The following is an 18,553-nucleotide window of genomic DNA, read 5'->3' on the forward strand; positions in this document are numbered from 1 at the left end:
ACGGTTTTTTTTGGATTTGTGATTTGTCTTTAAATAAAACAAAAGAACAAACAAACAAGCAAAAAACGAACAAAGAAAAGAAAAGAAAGCAACAAGGAAAACATAAACATTGAGATGCTGGAGTTGAACATATTACATAAACACTGTTTTTAACTAATTATTGTTTTGGAGACAATGTATTTTAAAACACTTAAAACTTTGGGAAAACAGTATTTTCCTACCTGAGATTACATTTATCCGCATACTTAAAATCTTATTTAAAAGTCATTCTTTGCTGTACCTTTTCTTTAGTTTTTATATTACATTTTTATTACTATTTTTGTATTATTTATACTTTACGGTATAATTTTACAGTAAAATAAAGTAGAATAAAATGAACAAAGTAAAATAAAATAAGATTAAATAAAATTATAATCACACTGGATTTAGAAAAGCAAGCAAGGACGCACGCTGCCAATCACGTGACGATAACACCAGTCTTCTCTGACGTTCTAAGATTAACGTTTCCGGTTTATTTTTCACAATAAAGGGCTCTAATTATTTTATGAATTTTGTTCGGCCCCGAATGGTTTTATGTGGTGTGAAACAATTGAATATCAATGGTGATTTATTGAAATTATATTTTAGCTTTACGTCAGAACATTTTCAAAGAACTGTGTTCCATATACGTAAAAATTCAAATAACATTTTATTTATTTTGAAAGGTTTGCTTTCCATTTCCGGTCCAGACCGACGGAAATTTAGCTAGCTTAGCGTAGCTCCTCCCTGTCTGTTAGCACGTAGAAAGTTCAACTGGACGACTGAACTCGGTCGTTGGCCTCGGAGGTTCAACAGAATGGCTCCACTGAAGTTTTGTGCGAATATTTCGTGGCTGTTCACCGAGCTTCCGGACTTCAGCCAGCGAATATTAGCAGCAGCCGCGGCTGGATTTCAGGCTGTGGAGGCAGCGTGGCTGTACGACTCGGATTTACAGGAGCTTCAGAGAGTCAGAAAGGCCACAGGGGTGGAGGTCGTCCTTATCAACACCCCGCCAGGTAGACACTAGAGGGGGTCGCACCGTTGGTTTACACGCAGCTTTTCATGTTAACTACCAATGCTGAAGAATGGCGTGGAGAGCAACTTCCTCCCGGGTGGGAGTGCACAACAATAAAAGAAAAAACCTTCTTAAAACGATATATATATATATATATATATATATATATATATATATATATATATATATATATATATATATTTATTAATTGTTTTTCTTTTAATGACAAATATTCTTAAATAAGCCAATCTGAAAATTGAAAATACAAATTAAATCCAATACAAAGCCAGTCAGGCCTGGTGAAACTGCCTGTGTTAGGTAGTGCTACTGCTCCACGACTGGCATGTTTTATAAAGCCAAAAATACTAAATTTGAGCTATTCTAATGTAACTCTCATACAGTTTCAGTGCAGGGTTACCGTTAATAGTGAGTACAGGACGATAGAGCTGCATTGTGTTTGTGTCACAGTTTCAGTCTGTTTGAGGATTGTTCCACCTCTAGTCTTATTGCATCCATACATCATCTTCTGCTCATCCAGTTCAGGGTCACAGTTGGGCTGGAGCCTGTCCCACATGTCATTGAGGGGGAGGCAGGGTGGCTTTATAGCTGTGGCTCTCAGATGGTCTGGTGAAACGTGTTAATGTTTCCTCTCAGCTGACTGAGAGGTGGTTAATAAAGGGAGAAACTGATCATTTAAAAAAAATAGATTGAAGTGTAGACTTTAAGCTATAATTCAAGGGGTTAACAAAAATATTGCATTTATTGTCTTCTTTCAATATGCTGGAGCTCTACTCCACACTATGCCTCCAGTCATCTGAGCTCCGTACCCTTTCTCTAAGAATGAACCCAGCCACCATACTGTCATTGCAACTGCATGAGTTTGCGACCTTTTGGTCATTACACAAATTTCATGAGAGTTGGGACGTAGATGGATTGTCTCAGTCTCAGTCTTTCAACTTGGTGCTCTCGTCACCTTGACAATTCAATACAATACCTGCAATACTGCTGATGTTGCACCAATCTGCTGGTCCAATAAGATTTCAAAATGCTTGAACTCCCTTGCTTGAGGCAGCCTCTCTTCTCCAACACACTGGGAGAATTCCACTGTTTTTGTGGCCTCAGACTTGTAGGACTCAGACTTTGACTCCGAGGTGCTGACTCTCCTGCATGTTGTAAGGAGCTAGTTGAGGTGACTTGGGCACTGGTTAAGATGTCTCCCAGGCACCTCCCTTTGGAGGTCTGGAAACGCCTCAGGATTCCCCCAGGAGGGAAAATGTGTCTGGGGAGAAGGATGTATGGAATACCCTGCTGCCAGAGGTATCCAAATTTGAATGAGGGGAACATGATGGATGGATGCAATTGCATTAACTTGTTTTTTATGCATAGTCCCAGTTCAGTCAAAAGAGCAAATCTGAGATATGAACATGTGTCCATTTCAATTCTGAGCTGCCCTTTGCTGTCTCTAGAAAACCAATCATGTTTAGGTCAGCATTAAATACAAGCCGTAGCCTAATATGTATCATCTAAGAATGATAACTACACATCACAGCTACAAAGACCCCAACACCTGTGAAAGGTCTGTTTGCTAGTAATATATGGTGTAAACACAGTGTATTGATTAGAACAAGGATGTGTTGGGTAGGAACCTGCCAGCATAGACAAACAGTTTTTCCTTATTTTCATGGCTCTGACAGTTTGTGAATAGTTTTGGTTTTGAAGTCCTCATTTCTTCCTCAGGGTTTTATTAAAAGTAACTGTCGTTCAAGATTAATAATCACCCAGACCAACAAGATCATCAGTTTCACTTACGAAGGCAGAGCAATGAAGATGCATCAACACATCAGCAGGCATTCAACACACAGAAATTAAGCTTAAGAGTGTGTGTGTGTGTGTGTGTGTGTGTGTGTGTGTGTGTGTGTGTGTGTGTGTGTTGCAGGAGATATAAAGGCAGGTGATCTCGGTCTTGGAGCAGTTCCTGGAAGAGAAGCAGAGTTCAGAGAGGGACTGGATCTAAGTTTGAAGTATGCCAGAGCTTTGGACTGTAAGAGGTAAATTGAAATCCATTTATCCCCCAACCTCCAACCTGAGACACAAAGAAATTACATATATTATTCATAAGCGTGTAGTCATACTAAAGCTTGCATTTGTCTTATGCTATGTAATAGGGCTGCAGCTGTTGATTATTTTAGTAATCGAATAATCTATCCAGCATTCCATTGATTCTTCAAGTAATCAGAATAATTGCAAAAGCAAAAGCAAGTAATGCAGTCTTATATGAAAGACATTTCATATCTGCATACTCGAGGGTAGGGCTGGGCCATATTATACCGTTCACGGTAATACCGGTACAATGCTAGGCAACGATAAGAAAATGAAATATCGCGATAGAATATGGGTAAAATGCGCATGCACACAGCTCTGTTATCACTTCCAACATAAATGAAGACAGAAAACTAAACAGCAGTGACGTTTGTAGGGTTACTGAAGTTGGGCTAGCTGGTAGAACAACTGAGATAATCCATCCACAATACGAGGTTAGTCATTAATATACTGCAACAACATGTGAACAGAGCAGCTGTGATAGAATACAGCATTAATGAATCAATGTTACAGAAGTGGAGGAAGCAACAAGAATGAGTTCAATAAAGTTTGATTTATCTGACGGCTTTGTTGCCTTATAATCTCGTGCACCTTATGGTCCGAAAAATACGTATTTGACGTTTTTATTTGGCACACTGCAGTTTAATGTTGCAAAGCACCTCTTTTTAACTTCAGTGGATATTCTACATGGTTATGCTCAGGATATGTCAGCACATTTCTACTGGAAATGCCTTTTGGTTAAACTTTCAGCAAGAAATTTACTTTTACACTGTTAAATGTTTACATAGCTTTAATGCACATAAAACAGCTGCTTGTTTAAGTAAAATAAATGGATGGGTTTTTTTGCGCGAGTAAAGTTGTGGAGTTGTATTTTGTCTTGCAGAAATTGTATCATCAGTTATATTGTTATCGCAAATTCTCAAATATGATATATATTTTTGGCCATATCGCCCTGCCCTACTCGAGGGGTTCAAAAGGGGGGCCACAGAGGGCCTCCAACACTAAAGAGAGGTCCCATACAGGGACGCGGACCCTAACCACGGGTCTCAGCCTGTGAAGCCCTTTCAAAGAAACGCATAGCAAGGGGAGGTGCACTTGCTCTCACCCTGTCTGCTGCTTAATAAGCCTTAATTGTAGAAAAAAAAATGCTTTTATCCAGCAGCTCCTACAGGAATGTCAACATGGATAACTGGGATGGGAGAGTGCTGGTCCTGGCACCATTCCTCAAAGGCTGCCCATCTGTAAGCATATGAGGCTCCTGATTGTTGCTACCATGCTTGGGGGCAGACCCTTAGCTGTCAAATTGAACCTGTCATCATGGTGAACTGAGGACATGCGGGGCCGACGCGCTCTCTCTAGAACTGGAGATATCCCTCCCTGCCTGTTTATATAACAGACCCTCCTGACTTGGATATTCTGGCTCCTCAGAATTGGATTAAAATGCTTGAGAGCTGAGAACACTGCTAGTAAGTGATCGATGTGCAGCCTGTGCTGTGGTCCAGATCCCTCTCACTGATGCGCCATCACACAGAGCTCCCCACCCCATCAGAGAAGCATTGGTGGATACCACGCTGTGAAACAACACTGCCAGTCGGAGAGCCTGGTGCAGCAGCCAGGGCTCCCTCCAGGGACGGAGAGCTGACATGCAAGCTGTGGTTACGTCAGCATCCTCCAGCAAAAGCTACGTCGCCACCTGCTCTGTTTAGCAAGTTACGAGAGCCCAATGGGAAATGCATCACCTGCCTGGCTCACTCGCTTGCAGGCTGAAGATTTGAATAAGCATGTTTCATTGATTGTAACACAGGACTGTGTACATTAATACAGTTTGTTGGAGACACCTTGGTGGGGCGCAGCAATGAAACACAGCAGGAACACTTGATTTGGTCACCTGAAAATTCATTATACCCAAACTTGGAGTTACAACCTGAGAAATTTTGTGTGCAGGGGGTTTGTGCTTCGTAGACGGTGGTAGTAAAGTGCAGTGTTGTCTAGGACCGACAACCTAAACACAACGTAAGTGGTGCCTCTTGGACAGCAACAGAGAGGAAAAAGCAGCTTTTCCCTGCCGCTGGACCCATTCTCCACTCGATCCCAGAGCTTGGAGGGCTGAGGCTTGTTGGGCCCGAAGGTTTGCTCCAAGCTTACTGGTGTGGAACTCGATACGGAGGCTGTGCGCTCGCTGCAAGGTCACCCACAGCAGCCGTGGGCGCCGCTCTCTCGCAGGTCGGCAGAGGAGTGGCAGGTCTGTGAGAGCTAGGTGTGGGCTCTGCTTCTTCCTCAGATCAAATGTAGCCTGCATTGCTTCAAGCGATGGTCCGAATAACCCAGCAGCAGACACTGGTTCGTCAAATACACAGTCTGGGAAATCAAAGAGCGTCAGCCACAGGTACTTCTGTGCCACGACCATCGACACCATCCCTCTGCCAAGGCAGAGTGCTGCATAGGGTGCAGCACTCCATACCACTACTGCATAGCAGGGTGCACGAAGGATCTAATCAGTGGTGATTATGACCTTGTTAACCCTTTAAGACCCTTTAAGAGCTTATATTATATGTTTACATGCTGTGGAGCCATTTTTGGGAGCATTTCAAGTTGCTATACATCAATACAACCATTACAGCCTAAATTTTAATAATATGTCTGCATTAAGTGCATAGTAATTACATAAATTGCAAGAAAGTGCAATAAACTACAAAAAAATTGAAAATCGTTTTTGTTTTTTTTAACATATATTTCTAGTTAGAGAAATTTAAGAGGCTTATCCCTCAAAACTGTAAATACAAAAAAGTTGCACAAAATAGTTTCCTACCACAGGAAATTTATTTTGAGTGTCTTCATAGTTTTGTTTTTGAAATACACCAATTTTTATACACTGTAGGAAAAATGAAAATAAATATTATACTGCAAATTTGCAAAAAAGCAGCATCTGCATCAAAATAAACTATTTCCAGCAGTGCAATATGAGTCCTAAGCATCCCAGAAACCACACAGAAAGTCATAAAGTCAAAGATAACTTTTAAAAACACCAGTATAGGCTCATGAGGCCCTGATGGTAAAAAAACTACATTTCCGCGAAAATGACGTCACTTCCAGTTTCAGGCAGGTCATGCGATAGTTCACGTTGATGAACATAGGAAGTGTTATGAACAGCTGATCGGATCAGCAAAGCGTGTTTCTGGAATATTATGTTTTTGTTGCTGCAAGTGCTTTTTATGCAGTTTTTGCAAAGCTATATGTGGAAGGAAACTGTGACCGAGGACAAGCTGATGGCATAAGATGTAAGTACAACTCCTCCGGTTTCATATGCAAAAAAAATTATTGCGCTAGCTCACGTGGTTGCAGAGCTACCGGGATTTAAAAGTAGTTGCGCCAAACGGAGCGTGCCCGCTACGACCGGCTTTAAAGGGTTAAGGAGAAGTGCCAGTGGGTTGTCTGCAGGAACCAGCAGCCCGAGCACCACCAGGGACATCGCCTGGTACGGTTGGAGCACTGTGACGAAGCGGCAGTGCCTGAGCCCGATAAATCTTGTCCAGCTGCGACGTGCTGAAGCTGCAGTGCGTGAACGGCAGAGTTGTGGGGCAACGTCACTGTGGTTGTGAGACAGATAAGCAGCCTCCTCGCCACCATCCAGGTCCACAGTGACACAGGTAGACAGTATTTTGCTCCATGATGCGGTCAGCTCAGAGACCAAGTCGGGAACACGGGACGCCAGTTTTTGGCCGTCATGGGCTCCGGTGGGTGATAAGAATTACAACGTGTCCTGAGCTGGCAGAGGAGAGGGTCAGTCCACAGGAAAAAGAGACATGTCGCTGTGGCCGGCCGACGCAGCAGTAGTGGCACACTGCGATAGGCTCTCCTGCTCATCCCTCAACAAACCACACGTCCAGCACGTCCTCGTCTCCCTGGGGAGCGCTCGCCACCTTCGTGGTTCCAGCTCATCTTTGGTTAACCCGTCAACATCTTCCATGTCGTCAGCTCAGCTAACTGCGGGGACATTGACCACATACTCCTCGTCTGTGGACTCAGAGTTTACACACTGTTCTTCACAGTGTGTAAACTCTGAGTCCATGTTAAACCATCATCATCATCATCTCTGCTGCTGTGGTGTTATCAGTACTGGTGGGCTTAATAAACTTAATTAACTTAACTAATTTAACCTTTTATTTACTTGCTGCTCCTAAATTGTATTAGCTGTATTGCAGTTCTGTTCTTAGTGGCTCACATTTGCAGAGCCGTGTGTGAAATGAAGCTTCGAAGCAAAGAATTTGTGTCGAGAAGTTTTTACGATGGAATTAATCAAATTACTCGATGAATGTGTGCAGTCCAGCTGTATGTGTCACTGCTGTCATGCTGTAATGCTTCTGCTGGCAGCTTGTGACATTAAAGTCACACTAACAGGTCGTCTGTCATCACTGACAGTCGTCATCAAAACCAAGGTTTGAATTTCAATTTTAGTTCACACCAATAATGCTGCTGTTCCCAGCTGCTCGTAGCTTTTTCAACAATATGTTTAAATATTGTAAATATAAAAATGAGACACTATCACCCCCCCTGCTCTCCGTGGTCAGCTGTCTCTCTCAGTGAGCGAGTGAGCTGTACTGAGTGATGGTTGTTCCAGCAGTGAGTCCAGGCTCAGCACCAAAGCAGACTGCTTTACATAAATTGCTGAACTCGTTCCTGTTGGACGTCAGGTTTGTGTTTGTTTTTATTCAGCTGGATCCATTTACATGGTTTAAATTGTATCTATGCATTTTCTTTATAACCTTGTGAAGCACTTTGTGTGTTTTGTTCTTGAAAAGTGCGGCATAAATAAAATTAACTTACTTTCAGTTGCAAGTCAACCAGGCTCAGCTGTTTCTCAGGCCATGATAGTAGAGCAGCTAGAAGAAAGGCACTTTAGTAAGAGGCATGGCTGCTCACGCAAGACCCCAAACACTGTCTGCTGAACACCAGGCAGCGTTTATGGCCTAGTAACACCTCTCTGTGTAAGTGTAAGTGCTCCTTCCCTTCACAAAGTAAAACATTGTGCTCTCAGCAGCTGAAACATATTTACTTTAAAACACAAAGACTGCTTTCCCCACGTGGTGTCCACTCATTCTGCCAAATGTTATACAAAGAATAAGAAAAGGTCATTTTCATTGTGCTGGCAGTAACCACAGCATTACTGCTACATGCTGTGGTTACAGTTTCAGCCAGCAGGTGATTTACTGGTGGATGTGTTGAATTGTTTGTGGCTGCTTTTGCATTTTATTGCACAGCCCTCGTTTCCTCGAGTTGTTGTCATGTGTCGCTCCGTTATATTATCGTCTGATTAAGTTACGACTACGTCGACTTGCTGCACCGTCTCACCCAGAGATGGGCAGTAACGCGTTACTTGTAACGCGTTACTGTAATCCGATTACTTTTTTCAAGTAACGAGTAAAGTAAGGGATTACTATCGCAAAAACGGTAATTAGATTACCGTTACTTTCCCGTAGGAACGCTGCGTTACTGCGTTACTAAAACCGTGATTTTTTGCGAGAACGTCTCATGACAGTGACGTAAGCGAGTGCGACGTTCGTGACAACAGCTGTGTGCAGATCAACAATGGATCATATATCGAGTGCAGAGAGAGTATGAGCGTGCAGCGTTTAAAGCGTGGAAGTACTGACCTTACTTTGAGTTTGATTCCATAAAAAGTGACAAAAACATTAGTGTCCGTTGTGCGTGGGAAGAAAACTTCTTTTTACAGCGAAAAACCCCTAAACTTCCAAACAAGCACCGAGTAGCTACGACGTAATGGGAAACTCACAGAGAAACTCGCGGATTCTTCCACTGACCGCTGCACACCTGCACCAGGGTAAACCTCCGCCTACCCCACTCCTGCTTTACAGGTGAAAATAGAGCAACAGGACCGCTAGTCTTTGACTTTATTTATTTTCTGCTGTGTTTTACTTGCATCTATTTGAAAGACTGAGTGTAAACACACAAAATATTTTATTTTATGAGCTGGAATGTGCAGAAAATAGGTTTAAATGTTAAACTAATTTCTTCCAGTCAGAGAATGTTGCAGATAATTAAATGTTTGCTTGATGCATAAAGTTAAAAGATTAAAACTAATAAAACAAGTTTTAAAAAGAGACTTTTCCATTTGATTACATTTTGTATGATGATTATGCAGAAAAAGTAGAATTGGGCTGAAAGATCTATCACTTTATCACCTATTCAGGTTGTAAATCGTGTTTTTAAAAAGTAACTAAGTAACTAAGTAATTAATTACTTTTGAAAATAAGTAATCAATAAAGTAACAGGATTACTTTTTTGGTGAAGTAATCGGTAATTAGTTACTGATTACTTTTTTCAAGTAACTTGACCAACACTGGTCTCACCACACCAGCTGGTACTTAATGAAGCTCAGCCATAGTTGAACTTGATTTCATCTCTTCAGCACCGTGCACAGATGTTCTGGACACAGTCAAAGCAGTTGGTTTGTAACTTCCTGTTGATTTTCTGGTTCGTCTTCAACATTTGCATTGAAGATTTGAAGTTACTCGAAGCCTTTCATTCACAGCTTTGCTGGTTTTTATCACTTTTTCATAAAATGCATTAACTGTCTGAAATCTTTTGGATGTGTTATAATGAAGTTAATCACACTTCTGGCATCTGAGGCTACAGCAACATATGCCGTCTTCAGAGGCTGCAGAGATTTAGCGAACAGAAGCAGCTGTGTGCAGCAGACACCAGAGTCCACTGTGGTCGGGACCAAACACCACCAGGAAAAGTGAATTCAGTTCATGTAAATAGGCGTGACGTCACAGCAATCAATAACTCCGCCCGTTGGCGTTGTCCCCTGATACAATCGGAGTAATTTACAGGAAATTTCAGCGTAACGTTCTTGATGACCGCTCTGGGGCAGGCTAAGCCTCTTAATGGAGCTGTCTAATGGTGCGAGATTTTAGAGAGGTCCGCCGAGGTTAGCTGATGCTCCGTATATGTAAAGCAGAAAAGGAAGGTTTTTATTTCTACTTCATGTTGCACTGCTCTCAGTTCAGTTTCCAAAGTTGTGTTTTTACTAGTTTTAGTGTTTTACGCGTTTGTAATGGTGGATTTTGTGTCAGTGCTTCATCTGCTGACTTGGAAAACATTTATTTGTGAAACCCGATGACAGCGTGTGTTAAATAAACGATCAGTTGGATGAATGACTCCACAAGTGTGCGTTTCCTTTTTTGTTATCCAGTTACGGGTGTAGGGATGGATATTGATGAGATTTTCATGATTCCGATTCCAGTTTCTGTTTAACGATTCGATTCTTTATCGATTCTTTTTAAAAAGGAGAACACTAAGATCGATCAGCTTAGAACTTTGTTTTATATCTTCTCTTTGAACAAGACAGAAATTTAGGAGTAACATGGCCTTACAAACCCAACAGTGAGATCTTAAGAGATCCACAGCCTACGGCTCTTCAATGGGGTGTCACAGGGTCCCCAGGAAAAAACTGTAGATGTAAAATAATAAAATAAATATTCTTCTGTAGCAATAACAAAGTATAACATAAATGATTCTGTAGCAATTACACAAGAATATCCAGTAATGTCCCTGCCTACAATTAAACACATTCACTTACTGAAAATCATCTGCTGTGGCAAACGGCTGCAAGCCTTTGACCACAAACTGAGTCTCTGCTCGGTGACGTTCGTCTATCCTGCCTGAAAGGAGACGCTACGATAGACTGCAGCGAGAACTGCCAGCATCTGAGCCAGACTCTGTCTCATCATGGTCACCTAAACGCACAGTAATGGCAGGTTTGTAATAAGGCAGGTCGCGCTAACATAATCTGCACTGTTAGCTGATTATTTACCTGCCGCATTAACGGGAGAGGACGTGCAAACTTTACCGCTGCTGCTGGGCTGAGATTCACGAGTCCGGAATTAAAAACACGACATTTATTTAAGGTCATCGTGTGTTTTGTGAGCAAATGCTTTTGCATATTCGTAGTGTTTCCTCCCTTAAATGAAATATCTACTTTGCAAGTATTGCAAGTTGCCCTGTTGTCATCCGTTCTCGTAAAGTAAAACCAAACTTTTGAGCCTTTGAGCCGCCGTGTTTCCTGCCAGGTAAATGACGCTCCCCAACGTGGTGACGTCATTCGGGGTGACTGGAATCGATAAGGGAATCGTTTGCAAAGATGCCAAACAATTCCAAGGAACTGAAACAGTGGGAACCGGTTCTCAACAAGAACCGGGTTTCGATACCCATCCCTATACGGGAGCGTCATGTTTCCACTAAAGGTTAAGTGAAGACATTGTGTGTTGATCTGGACTTAAAGCGTACATCATCCCCACTGCTTTGTTCATGTAGAGAGTGCTGGTTGACCGATGACATGGCGTTATGGTTCAGATCCTCACTGACTGACCACAGTGAGAAACATGTTGCCAAATCTGAGCCATCAAACAGCCTCTTGTGTGCGAGCGCCCGGCTGTTCCCTGTAACGTGCTGGAAACGTCTCTTTTCAACATCTGTCGGCTCATTTTTCTGTTTTCATAACTTTCTGTTTGACTCACTGTTTTGTTTCCGAGCAGCTGGCAACATAAATTTAAAAAGCTCGTTTGTCTCTTAATTCTTGTAATTGCTGCTGTGTTATCTCATAATTTGAGCCAGTTTGATTAGATGGTTGATAAACCAAACAAATGCATCTTTTGGAGATCTGTATGTGTCACTTTTGTTCTCAGGTGTGTAAACCTGCCCTGCAGGTACAGAGTGGATTTGGCACAGTGTGTGAAAAATAAAAATCCATTTAGCTGCTGGAGCTTCAGGCTCCTGGTGCTCGTGCAGACTCACATTTCAGCAGAACGCAGGTATTGTTAATGACTGGCTTTAACCAGACAACGTGTCTGCTGCGAAAAAGGTCGATTCAGACCAATTTGGGACAAGGTCAGTTCCCTTAATAAGTCTGGCACAAAAGCCGTCTTTATAAATGTGTTTTAAAAGCTAGAATAGATGTTTCTGTGTGCCGGCGCGTCATCTTTTCTACATTTCCTTTTCAGGATTCACCTGATGGCGGGGAGAGTTCCCGTGGACTCTGACAGAGACACGGTTGCCAAGGAAATGGAGGCGGTCTTTGTGCAGAACCTAAAATATGCTGCTGATATCCTTTCAAAGGTAAGTGACCTTCTCTGTCCAACATACCACTGCTGTCACGTCAGTGCAGTCATAAATCTTTTATGAATGCATTCCCCTCTGTGCATGAAAAAGGATTTAGTCCCTCCACTCGAGGCAGAGTTTCAGCGTGCACGTGATGAGCACAGTAAAAGTAAATGTTTGGCGGTTCGGTGCCGTGGCTGAGAAACAGGATCTCCACGCTAACAACTGGATCTGTTCCCGTGCTTAAAGCTGTCGCACAGAGATGAGCTGGTGTCACTCGGTGCTCTGTAGCCGTTTGCTTCTCCACAAACTTCTGCTTGGGAGCCACGCCAACTGCGACATCAGTCCGTGACTTTCCAAGCTGGCGTCCCTGTCACCGCTTCCCAGCCCTCCACTCTCGTGTGTCACGGCTGCTTTTCAGCGAAATACTCTGAAAACTGCATGTGCATCCACTCGGATGAGCCCTGACGCTGACCTGCGACAGCGTTTGAAGCACTTCTGTATCGTTTCTCGCTGCAGTGTTGTTGCCAGATATGAACAGAGATGGGTGTAATGGCCTGTGGACAATGTTTTTAGGCTATACCACAATAGACAATCTTGATATTTCAAATATTTCATGCTCAATTTATCCCTTTAATACATACAGTTGCACTCGTGTGGAGCTTCTAGAAGTCATTGCAAAATAGACCTACAATAAAACATAATTTAATCCATTCTAGGGCTGGCACTGGGATACATTTAACAACTGTTTGCTGAAAGTAAGGCCATGATGTGAGGCTGTATATGTGCTCATATACTGTAATTTAAAAGACCAAAAATGGCAGACGCTAAAACTCCAGCTTTATTCTGTTTCTCTGCTGAAATCCTGATTTTAATAGTTGCAGCATTACCTGATAAAATCAGCGTAAAAGCCAACAGCTGTGATTGTATTTGTTCCTTGGGGGGGGGCTGCTATAGTTTGGTGTAAAATGACTCAAAATGATGTTTTTGTTGAATCAGTTGCTCCTTTTCCACTTACTGAGCAGAGTAAAGGCAAAAACAGAAGAGCCTCTGACCGGACTCCAGGGTCTATGCTCGGGGGGCGGGGGGGCGATATTTTCAACCCTTCTGTGGACAGTATGCTCGTTTTCCCCAAACGTTTGGATGTCTTGGTAAATATTTTTGCCAACAGTCACTACTTTGGACACCTGTAGTACGTTGTGGGGAGCCAGGTCTGGGATGTTAGCTCAAACGCCCAGAGTTGGAAACTGGCAACTAGTAACCTGAAGGTTGCTGGTTTGAGTCCCTGTTAAGATACTAAAATGTGTATAATGAATGAAAAATATGATTAAAGTCACACCAATCACAATCTCGCTCTTAGGAAGGAATCACTGGACTGATTGAACCGATCAACACCAGGATTACAGACCCCCGGTATTTTCTGGACTCTCCTCATCAGGGTAAGACCGCCCACTCTAAACACCCTTGACCTGTAAACACGTTATATTTACTTTGAATGATCAAAAACCGCTGACCTGAGTTCAGCTGGAGCTTCAAGTCAGAGTTGACTGGTTGACGAGACTGATGATAATATCAGGACTCAGTCCAGGTGTCATACTCATGACCTTTGACCCTCTGGATATCATGTTAGATGTGAGTGTATTATATGTCCTTCATGCAGACATGCTAACACTATTTTGGTCCTGGTGCTTTGCTGTGTCCACAGCGCTGGGCTACAGTTCATACTGTGAAACGAGGAGCAAAAAGGGGGAAAAATGGACAGTGTCAGCACACAAAACGACTATTTTATTCATTTTCTACTTTCTGATACCAATCTGGTGTCCAGGTACCTGAATTGGACTTTTGGCACCAGTTTGTTAAGGTTTCTGAGTGTGGCACGCTCAGTGGAGAGATTAAAATGCAGCGCCGTGTTTCATTCCTGTTGGGTCAAATTTGAGTGGAGTTGCAGGTGAGGATTTTAGAACAGGTTAAAAAGTCTGACATCAGTGGAGGCATGTGCAACCTGTAGACTTTTAGAGAGTTTTAAAGAGTTTCATCAGTTTGTTTTTTCGTGAGCGTAATGATATAAAAGCCTGTTTCCAACAGCAGCAATAAAATCTTCCATCATCTCTGAGCTGGACCAACCAAATGCAGTGGTCTGATTGGTCAGATCGGTTTAATCGAGCTTGGTTAAAAAGTGAAATTACAGCTGCTGCATTAAAAATCAGTCCAAAAACTGCAGTTTTTATGCAGCTGGTGTGTGAAGGCCTTCAGACTGTGTCATTAAAATGAGTCAACAGCTAAAGCGGGAAAATCCAAACCTAAACGTGAGCTGGGATGTTTAAATCCATTCATCAGTGATCCTGAACCGTGAACGGCACGATGTTGTAATGATGACGTTCAGTATATCGTCTCATTCCCAGCAAATGCTGCTTTTTTCTGTCTGCAGCATCTGCGATCCTGGAGAAGGTTGGAAAGCCAAACATGAAACTGCAGATGGTGGGTTCTTTCAAAATGTGTCTGAAGTGAAGACAAATAACGTAACAGCCGTCTAAACTGTTTCAGGACATCTTTCACTGGCAAATAATGGATGGAAACCTCACACAAAACATTCAAAAGTACATTCCTATCATTGGTGAGTATGCACGTGTTCATCAGTTACAGCAGTCAAGTACCTCAAATCTAAACTTCTGGGTTAATATCTGCAGAGGCTGCCTGTCTTTATTAATTTCTGCCGTCACTCACACTTCCTGTGTCTTCTATTCTGAAAGTGCTTGAACTCGTGGGGGTGACGGCGTGCTGGCTTGAGTTAGAGCCAGAAAATGGCCATAATGCACAAAAAGTGGATGTGCAGAGGGAACTGACTTTACCCTGCTGATGATATGAATCTGCTGTGGATGTGCTTTGCCTTTAAACAGCAGCTACAGAGGAAATGAGGTCCATCAGGTCGTTTGCTTCATCAGCATCAGATACTGACTGTAGGCTGCCGTAAATGACATTTTAAAACTTGAACCTTGTTATCGAGCAGCTTTTTTCTCTCTCAGAGGCAGACTAAAGGTATCTGTGTCTTATCACACAAGTGGCATTAAGGATGTTAATTAAAATCACCTTGCAGAGCTCATAATATTGATGTGATATGAACACTGACCTCTGTCAGCTGCACTCAGAGAGGCTGCGTCTGCACTTGCGCTCCGTCCTTCTGTCTCGTTTAGTTCTGTTTGCATCGACTGAAGTGTAGCAGTAACAAAAGCACGGCTGATTTTCACTCTGACACGTCGTTGCACAGATGAAAGACGGCAGTCCTACGTGTTTCTTTAGTGTCTGTATTGAAGGACAAAAGTACTCCCAGTTCCTCCGTGTTACTGGAGGTAATCCCATCCACAGTTAGGCGCTGACCTCTGCTCTTTATGTTGCCCAACACAAATTTGGGCAGTTTCACACATAAAACCTGGTTTTGTTTGGTGTGAACACATCACACGATGATAGGTTGTCACGTTTCTCAGGTCACGTCCAGATTGCTCAGGTTCCCAGCAGAAATGAGCCCGACAGCGCCGGAGAGCTCAGTTACAGCTACCTGTTCGACACACTGGAAAACATCGGCTACCAGGGTTATATCGGGTGTGAGTACAAGCCGCAAGGTGAGTGTTCGTGTGATTTAAGGAATGATAAAGACTTAGAAAACAGCCGTAATTAACTCTCTCTTTGCACTGCAGGCTCCACAGACGAGGGTCTCGGCTGGATCAAAGAATACTGGACTCACAGGAAGTGCTGAGAGGAGGTGACGGAGCATGAAGCTGTCAGAGCCCGACGGACCTCCACCTGCAGCACCCACCTTTTCCATTTAACGCAGACTTTGCACAGACTCCTGTGTCCTCCTCTCTGAATCTGTTTCCACACTGTAGAAAGAAGTGAATACACGTTTTCCTCCTCATCATTGCTGGGTTGGTGCTTCTTTCTTCATCGGTGCACTCGATTCACTCACAGCAGTGATTCAGGATGGCAATGTTGTTCTTTTTTTTCCCATAAGTTTCTTCGTAGCATCAGGTGGAAGGGACGTAGGATGGAGCAGGCGGAGCTGCCCGAAGGCTCAAAATGAGAAAATACTAGATGACTGTGAGAGGCAAATCAAAGGTGTTTCTTAAGAAAAAATATATATGTTATGGAGCAGACTGACTGATGGAGCAAATGATTAAGAATTGATTTTTGAATGAAACATTTTGACTCCTGGTACGACATTTGAAATATAAATAACTGCAACATAATCACATTTAATAATGAACTAATGAATGTTATATTTGAAGTTTTGGCGTCTGAGAAAATGAAAAATTAAAGTGCTGAAGTGGGTTTTCTTTCTGAGACGTGTAACTGAGATATTAGAAAAATAAACTTTCCTTCGATGTAAAATAGTATTTTCAGAAATGAATGAATAAACTTTCCAGTTTCCCCCAAACTGCATTAAGGTCCTCTCTTATTTACAGCTGATTCCAAGTAATGAAGTGGAAACGATTTCCTGAACATTTAGCTGATAAATTTGACCTGACAAACTCAGAGTTGAGACAGATTTATATATTAAAACAAACGTTCATGTTTATTGCTTAATGTAACAGAACCAGAGCGTTTATGCTGTGATGCGTTGCTCATACCGAGGCTGCTGGCTTGTAGCTAGCTTTAGCTCTAGCCACTTTGCTATTGTTAGCTCCTTTAAAATGTTCAGCTGTGAGAGTCATTTGAAGTGTCTGATTAGGTTTATTGTCCTGGCTACCTTCAGTTTATTTGGGCGAACTTGTTTACATTGAGGAGATCGTCAGAGCTTGAATAAACTTACTGTGAGGTTTAATGTGTGAACAGACGGTCAGTCTGAGGTTTGCTGATAACTCTCCACGCTGTAATATAGAAACATACAATCATTGCTGTGTCTTGAGGCTGGTGAGTCCAGAGTCCGCCGTGGTCGGTCGTCTCAGATGCAGGATGTGGATCTGACTCCACGGGTTTCGTGTTTCGTGGTTTCTGCTGCACGAACACTTTCAGCTCGGAGTCTTAATTACAAACGACACCAAATCATTTTCCTCTGTCTTCCGGTTTGCTTCAGCGCGCAGCTCATTAGTGTTCATCTCCCTGACCCTCGTGGCCTGTAGACTTCACACTGAGGATTTCATCCACAGCAGCTTTTGTACACTTTAGAAATATCTCCACACACGGAGCCACTGGACTGGTGCACATACTGATGAACACTCGGGTAAATGAATCGTTTAACAGTCCATCTCACATTTCAGATAAGTATCGATTATTAGCACGTTATGTTGATAATCGATATGCCTCCACATGGACGCATTTCAGCCTTTTCGCCTCTTAACTTACACGACGTATTTATGGCGATGGCGTCCTGTCGACTGAACGGTGAACCTGCGGTCAAGTGAGCCCTCACTTACGAAGTCACAGTCAAGCTAGCCGCACCGAAAATGTGGTTGCACTACTCTTACGCATATTACGGTATGGGTGCCGACTGGCTTAGAAACGCAGTCTTTTGTGTCCTGACACTATTTGACTTCACAATCCACTCCCAGTTTTGGTTCATCTCCACTTTCCCCCCTGTGATCCACAGCAAAAATTACTGTATGATTCAGAGAAAATTAACAATAAAATTTAACCAATTTACTCTACTGTACTTTTAATATCCTCATCTTTGAGCTCAGATTACAGGAAAACTGTAAGAGGTGACAGATATTTTCACTGGATTCTGAATCCAGGGTCCCCCGTTTTTGCATGAGGATTTTCAAGTTGTTGTAGTGTTTTGTTTCGTTCCTTCCACTACAAGGACTGCAAAACACTATTGCTGCACTATGGACAACATCATGTCTGTTAAGTTATTACAGCATGCAAAGAGCCCAAACACATGCACTCCAAGCCTGTAGTTCTCTGGAATGCTGGAAAATGAATGAATGAAATCACTGTTAGTGAGACCTTTACATTACAAATCTTGTATTCTTTTTCATTATTGATATAAATGTTTTTTACAAAGGTCCTTGGCATTTTTCATGACATGGCTCAAACATCGATGAAGAATGGGAATGTTGAATTGCTGTGCTGAATGCTGGCCACTCAGTAAGACATAGCACTTCTGCAGCAGATCCTCTAGACTTGTTCTGCAGAATGTCATGGAAACGGATCGGAGGAGTACCAGGGATCATCACACATGAACATGACAGGCCTGTTGTAGGCCCGATTACCAAAGGCTCTTACCAGATCAGTCTGAAAGGCCTGCAAGAAGTATCACAGGGTGCAGAGAGGAGATGGCCTCGATTCAGAATCCAGTGAAAATAT

General features: G+C 42.6%; 1 protein-coding gene across 4 annotated transcripts; it reads left to right on the plus strand.

Moving 5' to 3' along the window:
- The first annotated feature begins 753 nt into the window (after positions 1-753).
- hyi (hydroxypyruvate isomerase) lies at positions 754-16,682 on the plus strand. 4 transcript variants are annotated; one of them, XM_087852899.1, is made up of 8 exons: positions 754-1,034; positions 2,970-3,081; positions 12,157-12,271; positions 13,614-13,692; positions 14,682-14,731; positions 14,780-14,867; positions 15,736-15,870; positions 15,946-16,682. In XM_087852899.1, the coding sequence occupies exons 1-8, from the start codon at positions 836-838 to the stop codon at positions 16,002-16,004; spliced, it is 837 nt and encodes a 278-aa protein (XP_087709025.1). In that variant the 5' UTR covers positions 754-835; the 3' UTR covers positions 16,005-16,682. The 4 variants fall into 4 exon arrangements, with proteins under 4 accessions (XP_087709025.1, XP_087709026.1, XP_087709027.1 ...); XM_087852900.1 differs by having other exon boundaries at positions 14,798-14,867; XM_087852901.1 differs by lacking the exon at positions 14,780-14,867 and having other exon boundaries at positions 15,747-15,870.
- Positions 16,683-18,553: the final 1,871 nt, after the last annotated feature.

Source organism: Neolamprologus brichardi, chromosome 15, assembly GCF_056152115.1.
Source record: "Neolamprologus brichardi isolate AB-2024 chromosome 15, ASM5615211v1, whole genome shotgun sequence".
NCBI lineage: Eukaryota > Metazoa > Chordata > Actinopteri > Cichliformes > Cichlidae > Neolamprologus > Neolamprologus brichardi.

Excerpts from the sequence above, each read along its gene's own strand:
- hyi (XM_087852899.1), top strand. The coding sequence starts at position 836 with ATGGCTCCACTGAAGTTTTGTGCGAATATTTCGTGGCTGTTCACCGAG. Across the intron at positions 3,082-12,156 it reads AGAGCTTTGGACTGTAAGAG|GATTCACCTGATGGCGGGGA; the intron begins GTAAATTGAAAT and ends TTTCCTTTTCAG. Across the intron at positions 13,693-14,681 it reads TCTGGACTCTCCTCATCAGG|CATCTGCGATCCTGGAGAAG; the intron begins GTAAGACCGCCC and ends TTCTGTCTGCAG.